At 44.8% G+C, this 18,187-nt stretch overlaps 1 protein-coding gene across 1 annotated transcript in view; it reads left to right on the top strand.

Annotated features, from left to right (window-relative positions):
• The window catches only part of LOC142583474 (uncharacterized), a 28,285-nt gene extending 13,010 nt beyond the window's left edge, over window positions 1–15,275 (top strand). The window contains exons 2-3 of the mRNA XM_075693962.1: window positions 13,034–13,228; window positions 15,213–15,275. Of these exons, the coding sequence (XP_075550077.1) occupies window positions 13,034–13,228; window positions 15,213–15,275 (258 nt within the window). The remainder of the gene's footprint in view (window positions 1–13,033; window positions 13,229–15,212) is intronic.
• Window positions 15,276–18,187: the final 2,912 nt, after the last annotated feature.

Here is an 18,187-nt window from a genome sequence, read left to right as displayed (position 1 = left end):
GGACGACTCTGCACCGGTGACTTAAGACTGTGAAATGTATATATAATTAGTTTAGCAGTATGAACAGAAGCCAAGGGAGCTCTCCGTTTCTGCCTCATCTTTATCAATTTAGTTGATATTATTTATTTATTAAGCTATTTTATCAATATAACTTAGTTTCTTCAGTGTTATACACAAACTAGAAGTGATATAGTGAATGTTTAAACAAGGGACGTCGGAAGCTTAAGCCAACGTTTCGATTTCGAGGCGACCTTTCTTTGTCACAGGCACACTGTCAAAGACAAGCGTTCTTGTGGAAATTTGCGCTACACCTTCAGACATTATTTGCTAGGCACCACCTAGAAAAAGGAAGTGTCTGCTGATTTTAATTTTTTGCTGCTGGCTAGAGTAATCCTACAAGAACAGGCTTGAACGTTCCTGTTCAAAGTGCCTCTTGGAGCGAAGCACGGAAAGCTTCATGGAAGGTCAGCAGTCTTTTCTTTTCTTCTTCACAAATTTTTTTCAAATTCTTTCAGCATGCGAAAAGCACCTTTTTTCAGATTAGAATGGACGCGCCATGCGAAGCCACCTGTTCATTAAATAGAAGACATTTTCATTTCATTCGGAAAGATAAGGACCGCGGTAACATTGGGGTGCAGAGTTTCATGCATCTAAACCACGATTACCTGCAGCAAATGCTAGTCCAAACAGGCAAAGCACGTCACAATACTGTTCAACATAAGTTATACTCATAAAACCACCCTTACCATCATATTGGACTAAATACCTGACGGAACTTTTTTCTGCTGAAACACAAAAAAACGTTGCGGCGTAGCCGCAATGGACGTTGTGTAGGAATAAGTAGCTCCTTTCGAGCACGCATCTGAGCTTGACAGGCGAAGCTACTAACTAAAACCTAGCTACTATCTGTCCGTACTTCAAGAGCACATGAAAAACGCAGAGGCTTGTGCTGGAGTAATTAAGTTCGCTAATTACGGAGTCACTCTCAGGGAGGCGCCGGGAGCGTTTACGTGGCGGAAAGAGGCGCGGGCGAGCGCTGGCGTATAGGGCGAATTTCAGGGCTTTGATAATACGGTAACTTTGTTGCTCGGTGTCAGACCCAGCGGTGTTTACAACGAAAGCAAGTTGGTTGTTTTCGCAAACATCTGCTCACAGATTTTCGCGAGCGATACGTTTCTTTTATCACTGACTCATATCACAGTCATGCTGCTTTGTAAGAAAGGTGTTGAAAATCACCACACCGGTGGTAGAACAGATTGTCGCGCGTGTGGAAACGACGTGTGTCTTGTAAAGCGTGATTTAAACGGAGAAATCACAGGAGCAGATGCACTTTGGGAGCTGTAGCACTTTGCTACACTCTCAGCCTTCCCCAGTATAGAGGAAGATGTAGAAATGGTTTGGTAGGGTAAATTGCAGTAACTATAGGTTAGTGAGGTCAAGGATTTATCTCAATTTGAAGAGAGAGAGAGAGAGTAAAATTAGTCAAGAAGAAACAGAGCTATCCTAGACGCAATAACGTTAATGCGGACAAATGTTAATGCATTCTGGCTGGCACCTGAAACAAATAGGCAGCTTTATAAGCTAAACATAACATACAGATAATTAATAAAACCTTAACCAGGCTGGTCTCTCAAGGAGCAATTGAAGTTGCAGGTACGGCACCAAGGTAAGCAGTAAGCCCTACCAAGTAACAAAGAACCTAATGAAGAAACGACAAAGCATGAAAGTATCGGACTCAAGAGATCATATAGAACTCGCTCATCTGTCAAAACTTCAAAACAAGAAGAAAGTAAGGGATATTCGAAGTTATAATGCGGAAAACATTGAGGAAGCAGTAAATAAATGGACGCAGCATGAGATCGATGAGAAGAAAACATGGCATTGGATAAGGAAAGATGCATGCACAGAAAGATAAGCAGGCTAATGTCATCAGAAATTTCGATGCTATAGTAAAAGCACCAGAATAATTCTATACTGACCTGTACAGTACCCAAATCAGCCACGATAACTTCATTCAAGATAGTGATGAACAAGATATAGAGGCTCCTTCTTTAACCAGAGATGAGGTTAGAAGGATCTTGTAAGACATAAAATGGGGTAAAGCGGCCGGACATGATGAAGTAACAGTCCATTTAATTAAAGATGGAGGAAACATCATGCTTGAAAAGATTGCAGCCCTCTATGCGCAATGCCTTACGACTTCAAGTATACGAGAGAGCTGGAAGAATGCCAACATTATACTAATCCATAAGAAGGAAGACGTTAAAGTATTCGAGAATCATAGGCCAATTATCTTGCTTTCAGTATTGTGTAAAATATTCACCAAGATAACTTCCAACAGAATCAGGGAAACACTTGACTTCAAGCAACCAAGCGAACAGGATGGATTCAGGAAGGAATATGTTACAATGTATCACATCCATGTCATCAATCAGGTAAGCGAGAAATCTGCGGAGTGCAATCAACCTCTCTACATGTATTCATAGATTATGAAAAGACGTTTGATTCATTTGAGATACTGGCAGGCCTAAAAGCATTGCGTAATCTTGGAGTACTGGAGACATACGTGAATATCTTGGCAAATATCTACAAAGATTCTAGAGCTCCTTGGTTCTCTACAAGAAAAGCAGAAAATTACCTATCGAGACAGGGCTCAGGCAAGGAGATACAATATCTCCAAGGCTATTCACTACATGCTCAGAAGAAGTATTCAAGCCTAAGACGGCTTAGGAGTGAGGATCAACGGCGAATATCACAGGAGCCTACGGCTTGCCGATGACATTGTCCTGTTCAGCAACATTAGGGGCCGAATCACAACCAGTAATTGGGTACCTTAGCCGAGTAGTGTGGGTCAAAGGTAGTGGGGGTGTGGACCTCTGCTTCACAGGAGCCGTAGTCTGCCTGAAAAACCTTCAGTGGCCACATCGGTGACGCCTGACACTTAAGTGGATTCGTAGTGGGTCGAATTTTGCTTGATCGTTTCTTTTAGGATAGCGGACTCCTTCTTCCTTTGAGGACAGTCTTTGGAGGCGGCTTCATGAAAACCCTGACAGTTCAAACACTTGGAGATGATTGCAGGGCAAATGTCTTTTATGAGATTCTCCATCCACCACACTACATCTGCCCAAAGTGCGATGTTGGTACTGGAAAAATTGAGTGCAGTGCTCGCATTCCTTGAGCAGAGGAATCCTCCACAAGCTACCTTCCTTTCATTCACAGAAAATTCTAAAGTGGCCCCCCCGATTGCCCGAACAGAAGATCGTGCGCTTCCTTCCGACAACTGCCTTGGCGAACGACTACGCACTTCAGTGTGTTTTAGATTTCGAGCATGTATTGTGGTCTCACTTATAATCTTGTACTCCCTCTTCCTTCATCTTTTATACTCCACTTTTCACTTTCTCTAGTGCCGGGTAGCAAACTTGATATTGTGGTCTGTTTTATCTCCCTGCCTTTCCGTTTATTCGTCTCTACCTCATCAGTAGCCATGACACTGCCCTCTGCGGGAGAAGCACCGTCCCGTGCTTGCTGCGATGTGGATGTTCTGTAACAGTCCTAAGGCTTTAGGCGTGAAACCTGCACGATTTCTATATTTTTTGAAATTACGGGAAAAAATGCAGAAGGGCAATATTGAGTGCCACAGGTTTACGCTTCGAACCATCACGTACCGTTGTAAATGTGGCGATATTATATACCTTGTTGAATTAAGTAACTGCAAAGCCTTAGCCAATTTGCAAATTTGTTACCATTCCTTTAGTGCGATCCTCAGTTTGGATCAACACCTTTCTGGGGAAAGTTTGCTGCACCGCTCTTTGAGCGGGCAAATACCGGCATATTGCTGCGTAGGTAACGGGAAACTAGCACGCATTATGGCGTGCGGGCATCAGGAAACATGTACAGTGCAGCTGACGTGGCTGTACTTTTTTACATATGTGGAACGAGCGTGGTTGTTGACGCGCTCGTGGGCCAGGCTATGAAGGCCCGCTCGCCTGTTGCAAATGACAAGCCCTTGTTAGTCTTGAACCACTTGCGAGGCACTCAGCAGCTTTCCTGTAAATCCCAGAAAGTTCCTTTTATATTTTCTCTGCTTTACATTCTCTGCCGTAAGTAATTAGGGGGAAAATTAGGCATATTGCTAACATGTTACCACAAGTCTGCAGCAGCGAAACTAGTCTGCGTAATTTCATTCACTATGAAAATAAATGAACAAGTGCGTAATAAAAGGATGAAGGCTCATAGTTTGTCTTTACTTGGCTTGGAGGCTGCCGAAACGTGGAAGATCGTTCATTAACGTATAAGAGAGGCCCCACGCGGTACTGGCACTCTCAAATGCCGCATCAAAGGTATATAAAAATATGGCAACGAAATGATACATGCGCAACGATAGGCAATCCTTATTTTGCTGTTGGTGCAGTGTTTCGGATATGCCGTTCGAGGGGTTCTTACAGTTAGGACGCTTATTAAGCACTTGCTGGGAGATAAGCCTGCTTACGGCTCAGAATTAAGCAAGCAGGACACGTTACATAGCAAGGTTACATCGAAGAGCACTGTGACACAAATGCACCGATGGCAGCTGGTCATTTGTTTATTCTCATAGTATGTAATAGCCCGAGTTGCGACACGCCTTAGCGCGGGCCCGTGACTTTTTTCATGTCCGTTGTTGCTTTATGATGTCAGAACAAATGAGACATGTTAATGAATGAATGAATGAATGAATGAATGAATGAATCAATCAATCAATCAATCAAGTGGGTTGCATTAGGTATTCTAATATTTCTTCATGTAATTTTTCTTGCATACCACAGCAAGAGAGAACAGTACGACGAAGAATGACTGCACAGATATTGACGCTCGGATTTTGGTAATGACGGCATCAGAGGGAGCGTGCGGCAGCGCGGCTTTATCGGCTGGTCCCTTTGCGATAACATTTTTCCGTACTCGCCCCATCGCAAAGCCGACATCGTAACCGTAAAATGTTGATGCATAGCATTCTTTGGCTAGGTGCCGAGGCCATTTCCTGCTCCATTTCATTCGACCTTCTGTTTCGCGTCACAAAATGCCCATACGTCACACAGAATTGAAAAGGTGAATTTCTGAATATTACAAACTTCTTTACTGTCACCGCCCCCGACTTGGGGGTATAAGAACCTCCAATGCCATATTTTGCCACCCAGCATGGGAGTGATTTTTAGTACACATATTTACCTAAACGCCTCCCTTCTTGCTCCAAACAGCTTCGTAGACTGATTGTATAAAATGATGTGTTGTTTGATAGATAATTGAACACCATTGAAACTGCATGGCGGCAGGATTCGAACACACGCCCTCTAGTATAGAAGCCCGATATTGAAACCATTACAGACGCATGCATCGACAAGTAGCATAGAACATCCTTATCAACTCCTCGCGGGCAAGTGAGCATTTCGATTTGTCCTTACCAAGGCGCCGCTGGCGTGCCAGCGAGTGCTTGCGCTGGAAGGAATGCACATTAAAGGCAGTCAACTAGATAATTGTATCTGCAACGACAGGGAGAAGTTTCGGAAGAGCATGCGTTGTAACGCGTGCGAGCAGGGTGGCGGGCAAATTAAGCGATAAAAAGAAAGCACTACAGAGTTTCTTTCATTTGCCAAATACAAGACTGGTTGTAAGAATTAGTCTACTGGGGAGATTGTCATAGTGTGCGTGGTATTATTTGGAGTTGCTTATCTTTTAAAATATCGCAGCTTTGGTTGCTGGGGTAGAGTATAGGCTTCGTAAGTAACGAGTACCAAAACTGCTACACACTGTATGACAATTTTACTGTGAGGAGTTTCTGCTCTAATTTTAGTCTGGTTTACATCTAAGACAGCCCAACGTTACGTGTGCGCACAAGAATTTTGTATTGCTTATTTTGTGTACAGTGTACAACGCATACTGTAAATTGGGCTGCTTTATTTTTGACTGTGCAACGCCAACAAGTCTGCGCTTCTACAATGTACACAGGGAATTTGATCTTGGACAAGAAACATAGAGCGCATGCACGAGGGAAACGCGGTAACTAGACTGAGCACTGTTGGCTACTCTGCGCTGTGGAAAGGAAGAAAGAGTACCTAAAGAGATTCACATGGAACAAAGTTGTAGCAGGAGAAAGTTACAGTAGGTGGCTCGTGTGCTTATGATTGAGCAGCCTCACAAGTTGCGTGGTACAGTGAAACAGAGCTACATTATCAGCAGTTAGCACGGCAGCTTGAAGTAACACGCCTTCAATTCACCATTGAGACAGTTTGAGGTACAATCCATAGCTGCGGCATTAGCACTCGATAATCCATGACGCATCCGTAATCATGTTTGATATAAGCTACAGCATGGTGTCCGTGGTCAAAAGGGTTTTACGACTGCACGGTGATAACGACGTAAGAAAAACTGCACCTACCCAGGTGGCACGCTGACATACTGCATGTAATCTACAGGATGCGGCATATCCGCTACCATTACATCAACTGTCTCCATGAGACATTCATCATCATCATCATCATCATCATCATCATCAGCAGCAGCAGCAGCAGCAGCAGCAGCAGCAGCAGCAGCAGCAGCAGCCTGGTTACGCCCACTGCAGGGCAAAGGCCTCTCCTATACTTCTCCAACTACCCCGGTCATGTACTAATTGTGGCCATGTTGTCCCTGCCACCTTCTTAATCTCATCCGCCCGCCTAACTTTCTGCTGCCCCCTGCTACGCTTCCCTTCCGTTGAAATCCAGTCCGTAACCCTTAATGACCATCGGTTATCTTCCCTCCTCATTACATGTCCTGCCCATGTCCCCCCTCATTTCTTTTTCTTGATTTCAACTAAGATGTCATTCATCAGACACATTACTGCTGCACAAGGAATCTCTCCGGTGGTCCACGCATGCACTTATTCTTTCGCATGGGACGTTCCACATGCTTTAACTCTTCAGAAGGAGGTTGCACCCAAAATGATACACGTGGGTGTAGCATTGACTCCTGCTGTTCGAACCACGTGCAGAGATGGTGTACAGGCACCCCCTGTTTCTTGCCCCTTCTATACCGCACCTGCCACGGATGCGACACAAGACCACCTCCTCCAAAGCGGCCAGGAGCTTCCAATGGCCCTTGCCCGCCATCCACGAAGCTTAAGCCAACATCTCGGCCGCCCTCCTGACTCTCGCCAACAGATACATGGTCTTTCGTACTAGCCGCCCTGGATTTTACTCAGTAAACAAGCCTTTACATTTTAATTTAAATTATGCCGTGCACAGAGCGTACTCGTGCAGAAAAGAAAAGCAGTTGCAAGGGTGTTTGCTTGTTATACTTTGTGTATGTCGGCGCCGCCCTGAAGTATGTTCTTATTTCACTGTCAGAGCATAACAATAAATAAATAAATAAATAAATAAATAAATAAATAAATAAATAAATAAATAAATAAATAAAGTGCACTTCTTAAGGCATTCATCTTTCTTCCCAATCTAGTGAGTCAGGTCTTTCTGGAGACAGGAGCTGTAGTGTGCTTTGTGCACCATGAAATAACATTTCCTCCCTCTGACCCTTTCCTAATGAAAGCCTAATTATATTTTATAATTTTAGAAGAGCAATAGCTTTCCGTTGACTGAGGGTCCTTAGTGAGAAATGAGTGCGAGCTTGCTCTATGTGCGCCCGGATTCTTCTGCCGAAAGAAAATCCGAATGGTTAACGGTGTTGTTTGCAAAGCCCCTTGGTTTTATTGACGACGGAAGTAACCGCAGGTATGATGCCACCCAAGACTGCGCGGAAATCGAGCACAAATTTGTCATTGTGTAACATGGTTGTGCTACACAAGCCTACCAGATATGCAGCTAAATATTTACCGGCACGTTCAGCGAAGGCACCTGGCAATTTCTCCCTTTCGCGTAAGCAGGAAATAAAAATAGCAATCTGTTTAGATTCTCCGCACAGCGATCGCAGTTGCAGCGGAAATTCCAGAATATTCAGGCTCGGTAGAGAGCGAGATCTGTGGTGGCACCAAAATATCGTAGTCTTTTTTCTTTTTGTCGGTGATATACACACAAGAAAGCGTGTGACACTTACATGAAGAACATTTTTACGAAGGACTATTGCCATTCGTTACTTTATTGCGCTATGACTTCTTTATGTATACACTGTTATGAAATTTGGCTCTTCATTTCCAATTGACGCATGATCTTCGGTGTATTGACTTTTATAAATGGCATAAGGACGCGAAGAAGACGGCAAAGCAGATTTGCGCAAGAAAGTAAAGCTGCTACATGACAATGCCGCGCCTTGACATTGACATCTCTGGTGTGCGATACATCACATCTCCTGCAAACAGAAACACTCAACTACAGAAAAACCGCTTGTTGGCATCATTTCCTCAGACAGGAAGTGTAGTTCGCCGTACTGGATATATGGAGGCACGAGTAAAACAAGGGCCGCATAAAACTAAACAAAGCCACCGTACCAGCTTCTTTTTCTCTTTTTTTCATTGTTGCGATATGTCGTTGAGTGAAAACTGACCTTCAATACTTGGACTCAGGCGTCTCAAAAGACTTTAACTTTTTTATTGCAAATTTGGGTAGGTCATTAAGGGAAGAAGTTAACACTAGTTACAATAAAACAACGTGTACAAGAAACACTCAGGGCACAACTCTGTAATAACCGATGAGATCAATACGCTAGCGTTCTGCATTTAGTGTATCGCCATATAGGCAGCTGTCAGAATGGCTCCTGTTATGGCCAGCCTTTACCGAAATCATAAAATGCAGGGTTCTCAATCGCTAGCGGTGGACAGGAAGTCTGCCTCTCCAGTAACATCTACCAAGTTTAGCTGACTGCTCTCATTTTGGTATCCGAAGTTGTCTGTCACACATGAATTTGCTTTTAGACACTTAGGCATCTCGTTTTTTTTTCACTTGTGTGAGCAGTCTGGTAACGCAGAGAAAACAGGCCTGTAAAAGTGCTTATGCAGAGCCAATTATTTTTTTTATTCGTTTGTTTCCTTTTGACCTAGGAAGTTCAAAACGCTTAAAAGAGTATTCCCACTTTTGATAGTAGTTAGCAGTTTGTATAAGAAAATTGCCCACATTTATGTAATATAAGTTCAAGTCAAGTCAAGTCAAGTCAATTTATTTCAGCATTTCTTTTGTACAAACAAAAGAAATTTGGCTAACAACAATTTGGCTAACAAAAGTAACTTTCTCAATGTGAGAAATCACATTAAAGCACCACATAAAGGCAAAATGGATGCGACTTTTTTTGTTGTTCAATTTGTATGCTAAGTATGCTAAGTCCAGCCTCGGTCAAGCTTACTTCCATAAACTGGAAAGCGCATCTCAAGTTACAATATGCCTTTACGGACAGACACTACGAAAATAAGCACTTTATTATGACCTATGAAAGAATATCCTGTGCTATCTTAATACTTTACGTATACCTATTGGGCAACAAAGTATTCGCTGAGCATTGCAATTGCAATATGACCGATTCTACGTTTTTTTTGCTGCTTGTTTTAAATTTACTTAGTTGTATCTTGTTCGTCTACCTTGACGTTCGTCGTATCTGGAGTGAGCAGTAAATGCAAAGAAATATTATCCGTCCATATTGCCGGAATACCATACTCCGTGATTACCATTCCGATGAGATAGGGAATGTGTGAAAGTGAAACATTGCGCCGGTCATCGATGCTGACACAATCACCCATCTGCGGTGGCATTCCACTGGCTGTTTTAGACTACAAAGCAAATGGTGATTACGACATGAGACACGTTGACGCGCGCTGAGCCGTCCACCGAGTTCCATCAGTAGATTACCTATGTCTAGTAAATGCATTTCACGAAAGCATTATGCACCTTACGAAACCTACGAACTTCTATTCGACAACTTTAATAGGAAATTTCTTTGCGTGAAAATTTCAATGCGCTTTCTTTCCTCCTTGGTACTGACTGCGATTGCTCTCTGGTAAAGTAGTGGGATTACTGCTACGCTGCATACGTCTCTCGTCCGATAGATGTTGCTACATGTACATAAGGATATTAACTCGTGAGGTACATGAAGAAAAGAAGAAAAAGAAGCCCAAGGAAACCTAGGCTGATGCACAAGGATAGCACTAATGAATAATGCCTTGATGGCTTTGTAGAAAACACACCACCACGTTAGGGCTTTCTGTCCTGTAGTTATGAAAAATATTTCCACGCCTGCGTCTCGTACAGTGACAGCAGTTGAGAGCTGGGAAGCGTTTCGCTGTGTCTGTCGGTCTGGGCCTTTCTCTTACGCAGTAGTCGTCACGCCACCCCATCATTCGCAAATTCACCCCAACCCCGCAGAGAAGAAAAATTCAAGGCCATTCCGTCCTGCGACGGTGGCTGACCAGTGGAGCTGTAAACATCGTGGTAAGAAAACTTGCGGTAAAGACTTTACTGCTATGATATACATCGCTATGATTTGCATAAATCCGCATGCTCACAACTGCAAATACATTCTTTAATCATGTCAAACCGATGCACGTACTCCGCTGGGTGGTCGCTTGGGCCGGATCGCTGTGGCATCGGAAGCGATATGTCTGCAACACGAAACGCGTAAACCTCGCCCTTTGCGGTCCCGACAGATCCACATTGAAATCACCGACAATGACCACAGGGATAGTGTCATCGCAACTAACCAACGCAAAGGGAGTAGCCATGAACCTTACGGGGCTATGAGCCATTGCATTTTTTGCTTGGTTACGGAGGTATGAGCTGTTGCTAAGGGAGTATGAGCCATTGCTTACAGGGTATGAGCCATTGATGATGACAGTTTTCGACATGCTTTTCTGTATGTTGTATGCGTGATTACAAAGAATGTAAGCACTGTTCGCTTCACTTTGTTGAGTGCTTGTAGCATCTGCATTACGAGGCTATGAGCCATTTCATTTTCTGCTTTATTTTTATTCAGAGATACCTCACATTTCCCAAGGGCATGTAAGCAAGGGGGGGGGGGTTACAACTTGGAAAGAAACAGGCCTTCATTAATACAGCACACTTCGTCAGAAGACAATCGATTCCACTCTGTTACAGTTCGAGAAAAAACGGAATTAGCATAAAGGTTCGTTCTAGTCACGTATTCTTGAATGTTAAGGTAATGATCAGTGCTTTAAGATATATAGTGTGGTAGTTTAGGATGCCACAAGTGTCTTTGGTAATTCTGGTGTTCTTATGATGTATGTGAAATAACGATAAGTTTCCTTCGGCGAGAAGAGAGGGCTTCCCACTGTAGCTCGCTTTTCACTTCAGTGCAGCTCTCCCGTCGCTTGTACCGACCCAGAACGAACATTGCCGCTTTATTCTGTATTCCCTCGATTTGGTGATAGGAGACGATGACGAAGTGTCTCTTGGCGGAGTGTTGTCTTTCTACTTCATATTCTTAACGGCTTAATCCAAGATCACTTGAATCAGCTGCACACTGACGTAATTATAGCAACGGAGGCTTCGAAGAGTGAGGAAAAGGCAGGAGTTGGAATTTTTTTGTCATCATTGGACTGGTCTTTTTCTATTCGGCTTCCTGACTTCACTATAATATATCCAGCGGAATTCCTAGCTGCTGTACTAGCTTTACGAAAGCTACAATCTTCCAGGACAACCGCGGTAATAATCGCAGATTCTTTGTCGCTGTGCACCTCACTTACGGCTCCCGGCGAGTCACATATATCAAAACCTTTGTACTCACTGGCTCCAAGTCATTTGCGGAGTTTACGATTAATATGGGTACCTGCGCACAAAGGCATATTTGTGAATGAGGTGACAGACAACTTGGCTAAGGCTTCTATCCACGCCCGGTGCTTTCGCTTCTTCCAACGGTGGGTTTCGTCACGCCTGTCAGGTTCACAAGATACATCCTTTTAACATCAAAATCAAATCTTAAGTCATCCTTGGAACTACAGTACTTACAATTCCCTTGGAGCAGGAAATTTTGCAAAACAAGACAAACGGCAGTCACATTAACGAGACCACGTTGTCGACACCCATCTCTAAATTTTTACATGCACCGATCTGGTCTGGAAATATCCCCATTATGCCATTTTTGTAACTCATTGGAGACGATTGAGCACTACTTACTGGAATGCCGGCGTTTCTCCTCCATGAGAAAAATGACATTAGAAATTAGAGTGCGACAGCTCGGGCTGCCATTGAACACTCCGGTACTGCTGTCTTTCGCAGCGTCTGTGCTTGGGCACTCACACAGGAATGTGTGCATCACCTTAGAAAAATTTATTATCGAATCAAACCGATTTCATTTGTGACCGTATTATTATTTTCATTCCTGCTTTATTCCCTCATATATATAAGTTTTTCCTCTTGATTGAATGACGGTCTACTCAACCGTTTTGAATTTTCCTCGCTGAATTCTATGCAACAAAATTATATATTCTTAAAGTAATGTCCTGAACACATAAGCAAAGTATGCCCGACTCTTGGCCAATGCCCTTGAGTGACCATGCGCCAAAATCATCATTATCATCATCACAATAATAATAATAATAATCATCATCATCATTATCATCATCATCACTCCTGGCTATTTCTGTGAAATCTCCAGTGCATCTAACAGTCGTCGCGCCTAGTTCGGTGGCGATGGAAGTGGACCGCCAAGGGCGTCTGCCGGAACCGGTGGCGTCAGCGACGGCCGCCTCCAGGAAACGGATCGGGCTACAAACTGACAGCGACAGCGAAGGCACCCATGCGAGGACCCTTCTGATGAAGACGACTTCGAACTTGTGCGGAGCCGCAAGGCGAAGAGAAGGAACACCAGGACCTCTTCGTTGTTCAGTACACACACTGTTGGGCCCACGCGGAGCAACGAAGCCAAGACCATCTTGTTTATGCCTATGATACCCAACGGTAACATGAAGCGGCCTAATAGGCAGTCTGTTTCGATTCAGCTGGAGACCATGGTGCCCAACAAAATCACGGACGTTCGATTGAACACCCGCAAAAATGCGCAGGCGGTTGATATTCTGCTTGCGGGTGCTCTTAGCGCCTTACGCAAAGTACCAGATCTTGATGGCATGCAGGTGCGCTATCACATCCCGCTGGGCTCTGATGTCATCACCAGTGTCATATACGACATAGACGTGGCCATCCTCAGCAATTACTTGCCCATTCTAGTTAAAGCAAAGAGTGATCATGACGTTATTGTTGACGTCTTGCCCCTGGGCAACTCACGCTGCATGAAAATTGTGTTCAAGAGCAACTGCTTGCCGTCGCGCGTAAGGTAGGCCACTTTCGTCATCCTGTCTAGCCTTTCATTCCGAAACTGTGCCACAACTACGTGAAACTAGGACACGTGAGCAGCGTATGTGAGAACGAAACAGTGGCCCCCACTGCGCTGAGTCACACACCACGGATAAATGTGCAACCACTGTCACGAAACGTTCAAAATGTCACGTATCTCATGCGGCGTCATCAAAGGACTGTCCAAAAATTAAGAAATAAATTGCCACCTTAACTGGCAAGAGATCATTCCTCTCATCGATAAACCGCCGCTAAAATCAGGAAGCGACGCTACCGTGGTCGACGCTCTTCAAGGAAAGCTACGTCGGTGACGCGTGTGCCACGTCTACTGTCATCTCCTTCACAGCCACCTAGGCTACGCACATGAGAAATGTCTACAGAGGACAAGGGCGCAGAGAAGAATATGGACACCGAAGCCTTGCCTGCGTTGGCAAAACAACAACCACCAGCAGAATCGCTTCACGCCGGCGGAAGTAATCCACCCCGAGTGTCTCCTCCGGTGACTTGACTGAACACGGTCGGCAAGTGGTTATGACGGTTCAATCAATAATCAATACGATTCTCATGCTACTAAACAAGCTGCAGACACTGACAGCTCAAAGCGCATTGCAAATACTGGATGCACTGTATCCAGTACTTGCAAGACAAATATAAGCACCATAGCTCTCCTAAACCTTTCTTTTCACACTGAAGTTGGAAGTGCGACAATTTTTGAAGATTTCAATTCCAATGGAAATTTGAGCTAGAGGCCTAAATTCCCGCATCTCGGATTTGCGCCAGTTTGTTTTGAAGAATCGGTTTCCTATACTTGTTATTCGTGAACCGAACGTATCAACTCCTTAAAGATTATCTAGTACGAAGGCTTTGCTTCTTCCATATGGGAGGAACGAAAAAACGTTCTCATTCACATCCGCACGGACTTGACTTATGTTTCGGATATGATACAGCCTCATTACTACAACCAATACGAATGTCCCCGCGTCAGAAAGAACAAAGTGTCTTGCACTCTTATAGGTTGTTACATCTCCCCATCAAGGCAGTTTGAATGTGAAAGGCAAAAATATATATCAAAGGAAACCGATGGCCCTTGGGTCATCACTGGGAACTTCAATGCGCATTACTTGCTTTGGCGAAGCACGAATTCAACTCGAACGGAAGGATTGTTGTGTTCGTTGCCTCTGATTATGACCTCTGCATCATGAACGATGGTAGCCCGACGTATCTGCGGGGTCCTGGGCAGAGCAGCTGCCTCGACTTGACCTTAGTGTCACGGAGCTTCACGTCACATGTTAAATGGTTTTGCGACATCGAGACTCCCGTCAACAGATTAACAACATTAATAGATTAATGAACTCACTCGGTCTTTCTCTCGTTGTGCCTTAAAGAGCACTGACTTAACTATGTTTACGTCGCTTATGGAAGAAGCGCGTCGGGGAGATATCGCCGGTAGCGTCGACGACGCCATCGCAGAAGCAATGAAAGCTGGCAAGTGTTTATTATCGCTGTCATCAAACCGAACAGATTTCCACATTGAACTTGAGAGACTTCGTGTGATTCGGCAGCGTGCAGAGTGGCGACACAGACGCACTAAATCAATTTACGATCTCAGAGACGCACGACGCATTCAGAAGAAAGTTCAGCGTCGCATAGACAAACTAGAGAGTGAGCAAGGAGAGCCATTCTGTGTCTCACTAGACCCTTGCAAGCCGCTTTCACATATATGGCAGACAGTCCGCGGTCTTCGTTCTTCCCCGGAACAACGACACCCATTCGCAGCTTTGGCCCTCCATCTTGGCCTAATTGAGCTTGGCGTAGCGGAGGAAGTCTGTGCGATAGTAACGGGCGAGCCTGTCAACACCTGCATTGATGTAAGTGGCCTTTCTATGGCTAGGGTACCAGAAATGAACGTGTCCTTTACCACGGAAGAACTCGAAGCTGCCCTGGCCGTTTCCTGTCCAGGCCCTGACGGCATCGCCTATGCTGCTCTGGGACATGTTGGACAAGAGGCAAGAGCACTTCTGAGCAGTTTGAACAACTCATGGCATAGAGGTATAGTGTCCCGGCAATGAAAGTGAAGTCGGCTGGTGCCTTTACTAAAGCCGGGAAAATCTCCGTTGCACTTGGCAGCCTATCGTCCTATCGCTCTGGCCAGCTGCATTGGAAAGGTGATGGACAGGATGCTCTTTGCACGTCTAGAATGGTATCTTGAGCGTTACAATATCTACTCCACTTTCATGGCAGGCTTTTGTCGCGGTCATTCCTCAATTGATAGCGTCATGGACCTGACAACATTTGTGCAACAGGAGAAAAGCCGTAAGCGCATATCAGTTGCGCTCTTTGTCGACATGAAAGGTGTGTGTGACAACGTTGCACATGACACAGTCATCAACTGCGTGGAGACTATTGGAATTGGCGGCCGCGTCCTTCGCTGCTTATCCGACTACGTAACTCGACGGTCGTTTATTGTACAAGAAGAAGATGGCCCCGCAGCTGAATATTATACTTAATGCGGCGTGCAACATTAAGGGTAATTATTTAGTAGGAGTATTGAGTCCCACATTGTTTAATGTGACACTCATGGGCCTAGCTGAAGTTTTATCTAAAACAATCTATCTCTCGATATACGCAGATGACTTCTGTCTTTGGACGTTTGCGGTAACTCGCCTGCAGGTTCTGGCGCGACTGCAATGGGCAGCAACTTTGACATTAACATAGACCTTAAAACACAAGGCTTGACTGTATCGACCTAGAAATGTGCATTGATTGCATTCATACGTAAACATATGACACCATACCCAGTCTCCAATAATGAACAAACTATCACCTATGGAAAGAATAATCAATACTTGGGTGTAATAATCGACCGAAATCTTTCCGGAAGCCCTCATTGCACGAACTTCATGTGCGGGAAAACATGGGGCACATCTGTACGCTCCATGCTTGAGTTGTACAGACCTCTATTCCTAGGGTATTTACGCTACAGCCTTCCAGTGTTGTTCAGTACATGCAAGTCAAGTATTCGCTCATTGGAGAGCTTACAGGGCCAAGCATTGCACACGTACTTAGGACTTCCTCGCTGAGCATCAAAAGCTGCAACAATCACCCTCACGAAAGATCATTCTATCCAACATACGTTGCTGTGGATTCTTTCAGGACGCATATACGTTAGCTTTCCCGCGTCCCTGATCATCACTTAGCGTTCTTGCCCTCACAGAGACCTCGTGCAACGTTCTCTGGAGTTATTATCACCCATACAGATTGTCTCCAATTAGGATGCATCCCAGCAGTAAGTCATTCATTGCCATTGTGGCGTCTCCAATAGCCTCAGGTGCGCCTAAGTATTCCGTGTGTAAATAAAAAGGACTATCACCAAACAATAGCTCTGAAACAGATGACGCTGCTATTAATCAATGAGCCGTTCGGGGACCGAGTACACATCTATATTAATGGTCGGTCTTACCTACCAGTTATTGAGGTGCCGTTGCAGGTGCCGTTGGCATTCCGGCTACGAACACCACAATGACATCAATGGCAGCAGAGCTTGGTGCCCTGCTGGCTACTCTCAAATATATCCTGCAAGAGACACCTAAAAAATGGATCGTTTTTTGCGACTCTAAGGCAGCACTTCAGAGTTTGCATTTTGCGCTATATCATAGGACTCATGAGCAGCTGACATGTGAAATAAGAGAAGATTACCATTAAGCTGTCGCTAAAGGGCATGAAATCATATTACAGTGGCTACCTGGACATACCGGCATTGCTGGTAATGGCCTCGCCGACGAAGCCGCCCGGTCTGCCCATCTGGAAGCCCGACGAGTTCGAATCCCCTTATCCAGAACCGATGTTCCAAGAAAGCTTCATATCGGGGCTAAAGCTATGAAACACAAATACTGATGTTCTCCCAGCCTCCCGACGTGTCATCTTCATAGGCTTGATCCATCCTTAAAGCTACTAGTGCCATCAAAAGTATCCCGCTCTGAGGCGACAGTATTGTGCCGCCTCTGGCTCGGAGTGGCATTTACGAAGACCTACTCGTTCTGCATTAGAATGGGGGGCAGGCCCATGTGCGGCTCTTGCGGAATCCCAGAAACGATTTAACACGTCCTATGAATATGGCCCCAATATGACGGCAAGCGTGAAGCTCTCCGGACAGCATTTAACCAGCTGTACTCTAGACCATTTTCGGTAATGAAGATCCTTGTACCATGGCCGTACGCGCTGATGGTGCAGAAAGCCACGAAAGCGCTGTTGAAATACGTCAAGTCGTCAGGACTTGGCAACCGTGTGTAGATTCGGTGCCAACCTTCAAATGTGCGCGAAACTGCGCTCTCTCTATCTCTTCATCCCCATACTACTTCCGCCACTGCAGGGCAGCAAACCGGACGTGCGTCTGGTTAACCCCCGCTGCCTTTCCTGTCTTGTATCTCTCTCTCTCTCTCTCTCTCTCTCTCTCTCTTTGGTCAACCAACACTCTTAAACAAATGTACACACTTTGGGGTGTATATCTGCCACACAACAATATGGTCATCTGTCTTTCTTCCGTTTCCTTTCTTGAAACTGTTGCGTTCGCTCCTTTCCTGTCGAGAATGCTCTGTCATGCTGATAACGCGCATGCCGTTCGTGACTTGGAAGTATGGCGGGCTCGCAGCCTTAAAGGAAATGCAGATAAGACAGATGACGATTATTGTTGCGTGGCAAGATACAACCCAAGGGGTGTAATTTTGTTTAAGAGTGAAGGTTTTCTGGCGAGGGCGCCAAACACAACACGCATACTCCAAGGGCGACCGAATGAAACATAAGGAGTGTTTTTTAGAGTAGAGGGTGCGGATTTTAGATTTCGTTGCATGGAATTTAGCGCTCTGGCAGCTTTCGCAACTAGATTATTCACATGCGCATTCTAGGAAAATCACTAGAAAGTGTCACAGCCAAATATT

The sequence above is a fragment of the Dermacentor variabilis genome, chromosome 5, assembly GCF_050947875.1.
Source record: "Dermacentor variabilis isolate Ectoservices chromosome 5, ASM5094787v1, whole genome shotgun sequence".
NCBI lineage: Eukaryota > Metazoa > Arthropoda > Arachnida > Ixodida > Ixodidae > Dermacentor > Dermacentor variabilis.
The sequence above is the reverse complement of the archived record's forward strand: the minus strand, read 5'-3'. Positions and strand labels throughout refer to the sequence as shown.